Genomic DNA, 3815 nt, shown 5'->3' on the forward strand with positions numbered 1-3815 from the left:
ACTTTGTACCATACTAATTTTATTTAGACAAAATTATGATACAACCAACAAAATTCTCTTGATATCTCAGCATTCCATGTACACAACATGCAACATAAACCATCTAAATAAATTAAACTTTATATATACTAATCTTATTTAAATAGGCTATGATACAACCAGCGAAGTTGTCTCCCAGCAACTTCTCAACATTCCATTTACACCACCTGAACAATAAACCATGTAAATAATTAAACTTTGTATATACTAATCTTATTTGAAGCAGCTATGATACACCAACAAATTACTTCTCCCAATAACATCTCAACATTCCATTTCCAAGACCTAAAATATCCCAACAAATTAAAATATATATATATAAATTTTATTTGAAAAAATTCCAATACAACCAACAGAATTCTATCTGCCAATAACATCTCAGTGTTCTATTCACACAACATAACCCATAAACCATCCAAATAAATTAAACTTTATACATATAAATCTATTACATAAACCATCCAAACAAAATAAACTTTCTACATACAAATCTCATTTCTTAAAAAATTATAAAACAACCCACAAAATGGTCTCTCCCAAAAACATTATTCTATTATTCCATTGACAACATTCCATTATTCCACTGAAAATGACAACATTCCATTATTCCATTGACCACATTAAACAAAACCCTAGTTAAATTTCCATTCACAAAATGTGAACCAACAAAATTCTCTCCCATTAACCTTGTTACCCATGCTTATCCCAACATTTCCATTCACAAAATGTGAATCACCAAAATTCTCTCTCCCAATAACATCATTCCATTGACACAACATGAAACAAAAGCCTTGTTACCCATACTTTCCCATCATTTCCATTCACAAATGTGAATCTGGTGGTTATCTATGTACACCAACCACAATGTGGTTTTGCTACTATAGTCTCATGAGCAAATTGAAAATAAGCCATCAAACAAACATATGTACAGCAACTTTAGAATGATTGCTCCAAACATTTGAAACATTGAAATGATTGTTTCAACTGAAATGTCAGTATCCAAGACAGAGTGTCTGCTGAAAATCCAGGAAAACTATGATTTATGTATCTTTAAAATTGACTTTTTCATAGCATTGATTAGTGAGTTAGTGGTTAGCCAGACTCTGACTCCCATCATGTCCGCAAACTTTCTGACAGGCATATTATTATTATTATGTAATTTGTGAATTAAACTTCGTTATCATTAGTTAACCTAGCTCTATCATCAGCATGTGCAAGATTTTTCAAATATTCTGAAGTATCACCATTGATCTGCACCTTAGTTTATTCTTGCCACTTTCAGCATTACTATTCCAGCTTGAAAAAAATTACAGACCACAAATATGCCTCGACAACGTCCACATGCATCGGTCCCTGTATAGGCGCTCCCACGCGGCTGAGACCACTTTTTCTTGATTGGTTGTTTAATTTTTTCCCGCCATTGTAACTGTCTGGCTTCCTCTTTTTAAGAGGACACCCATTTAGGTCACAGTGGTTAAACCAGTAACTAGCCATGATCTCTGTGAGCTTTATTCTGGCAGTCACCAGTCTTACATGTGTCCTCTTCCTCTGTGCTTCTGTTTCCTCTGCAGAAGAAGAAATTAGGGATTTCGAGTTGCAGAGAGCCATTTATTTCCATGGTTCAGGAGTCATGGAGAATGTCTCCGCGATTAACGGGACTCCACATATAGAAATAGCTGCAGATATGATGGACAGAGCCCACCTGAATCTCAATCATTCGATGCTGGAGAATAATGTTGCAACGAACTGCCATATGTTCTGGGGAAGATGGGTTCGCGATGCCTCGTATCCCCTTTATTCCGCTGGACAGTGCCCTTACATCAGTGAGAGCAGAGCAAACTGCAGGAAGCATGGAAGGCCAGATTCTGATTACGAGAAATGGAGGTGGAAGCCACTCGGGTGTTCCTTTCGCAGGTTATCAATAAACAGTGCAAAGTGCCCTTAATTGTTTTCTTTACTTTTTTACAGTCAGTCTATGCTCTGAAATGTTGATATTGCTACACGGTTTTGAAATTTCTTGTTAATTGGTCAGATTCAATGCCAGAGACTTGCTGTGGAGATTGAGGGGAAAACGATTAATGTTTGTTGGGGACTCAATATCACGAAGCCAGTGGGAGTCCATGGTCTGCCTTCTTCAAGCTGTGATTCCTGATAATAAGAAAACTATTATTTCTCGATCTTCTCTTACAATATTCAAGGCCCTGGTAAGTTGCCTGCTGCAGTCTTCTGTTATAACCATGGGCTTGTTTGTTTTCAGTGAAGTCTTACAACTTTATTTCTTAATTCACAAGGATTACAAGGCGTCTGTGGAGTTTTTGTGGGCTCCCTTTCTGGTTCAGCAGATCATTACTCGTAAAAGTAAGGTGATTATCCGCCTGGACTCTGTTGGGAGGAATGGGATTTACTGGAAAGGAGTCGATGTCCTGGTTTTTGAATCATCGCACTGGTGGACTCACGCAGAAGGAGAATCGTAAGAACATTAATATAAGTTTTCAGTTTTTTTCTGTTCAAGCCAAAATAGTCTATTGTGTGATTTTATTGATTTAATGGAAATGCAGTACTGTGGTTTTACAGATGGGACTTAATCATGGAAGGTAATCGCCTTCACAGAAATATGGATCCATTGTTGGCTTACACCAAGGGACTGACGACATGGTCAAACTGGATATCTTCAAACCTTGATCCAAGAAAATCTCTGGTTTTCTATAGAACCACATCCCCCAAACATGAGAGGTAACTTTCAGAATTTAGGTTTATGTGAGTTAAATGTGAATTGGATTAGGATGAGCTTTCTTCTTCCAGACCCATATAAGTAGTTTTAATGTGAAATTCTGGAACAATCCAGTGTTGTTCTGAAGGTAAAACACACTTGATGATTTGAAACATCTGTACTAAAACTACCTTTGTTATATATCCGAAAGAAGAAACTCATCATTAAAGGTAACGGGTTATCTGTATACCATCTAAAAGATCAATCAAATTAATTCATGGAAATAAAATTGCAGTTCCAGTGACTGGAATGAGCCAAATGGGCATCGATGCTACAACGAGAGGGACCCAGTGCAAATTTTAGGATACAGACCTCCGATGCCTGCTCAGTTGCCCATAGTAAAGCACATTCTCAAGAGAACAAGGTTTCCGGTTACACTGCTGGACATTACAGGACTCTCAGAGTTTCGCAAGGACGGTCATCCTTCAATTTACAGTAGTGATTTAAATAGTCAGCAGAGGAGGTACCCCGACCAGTTTGCAGATTGTAGCCATTGGTGTTTACCAGGCGTCCCTGATACATGGAATGAGTTGCTGTATGATTCTTTGCTTTTGAAGGGTTTTGGAGGTTAAACTCTGCCTACTTTTCTGATCTGACTCCTTATCTTGACTTTAATATTTGGTAGTACTTTATTGTAAACAATGGAGATTCATGCTCCCCTTTCTATGATAGTGCAATTTTTTTTCAAATGGATCAATAATTTGACTCAATCAGATTTGGTACAGGATAAAGCAATCATGGTACTATATGATGATAAAGTTTATTTTTCCTTCTGAGCATTTTCATAGTGATGACATCCAGTGAGGGCAATCAATCAGTCTGAAGATTTGACTTTAAAATCTTTTACTCACAGATCATAACACTTATTTAAATTCATTCATTTTACAAAACTTTTTCTTATTCTTCAATATTACATTGAAACAGAACATTGATGAATTTCCAAACATGCATCCAGTTATTGATAACCATGTTATTTACTGTGGATATGGTGCTTCTCTCTATTACA

At 36.7% G+C, this 3815-nt stretch overlaps 1 protein-coding gene across 1 annotated transcript; it reads left to right on the plus strand.

Moving 5' to 3' along the window:
* The first annotated feature begins 1372 nt into the window (after window positions 1-1372).
* On the plus strand, window positions 1373-3498 carry LOC149219555 (protein trichome birefringence-like 36). Its single transcript, XM_089382620.1, has 5 exons — window positions 1373-1953; window positions 2072-2243; window positions 2331-2509; window positions 2614-2772; window positions 3045-3498. The coding sequence occupies exons 1-5, from the start codon at window positions 1532-1534 to the stop codon at window positions 3379-3381; spliced, it is 1269 nt and encodes a 422-aa protein (XP_089238746.1). The 5' UTR covers window positions 1373-1531; the 3' UTR covers window positions 3382-3498.
* Window positions 3499-3815: the final 317 nt, after the last annotated feature.

This window comes from Pinus tabuliformis, chromosome Q, assembly GCF_031772625.1.
Source record: "Pinus tabuliformis cultivar Carrire ecotype Pingquan chromosome Q, CPIR1, whole genome shotgun sequence".
NCBI classification, from domain to species: Eukaryota; Viridiplantae; Streptophyta; class Pinopsida; order Pinales; family Pinaceae; genus Pinus; species Pinus tabuliformis.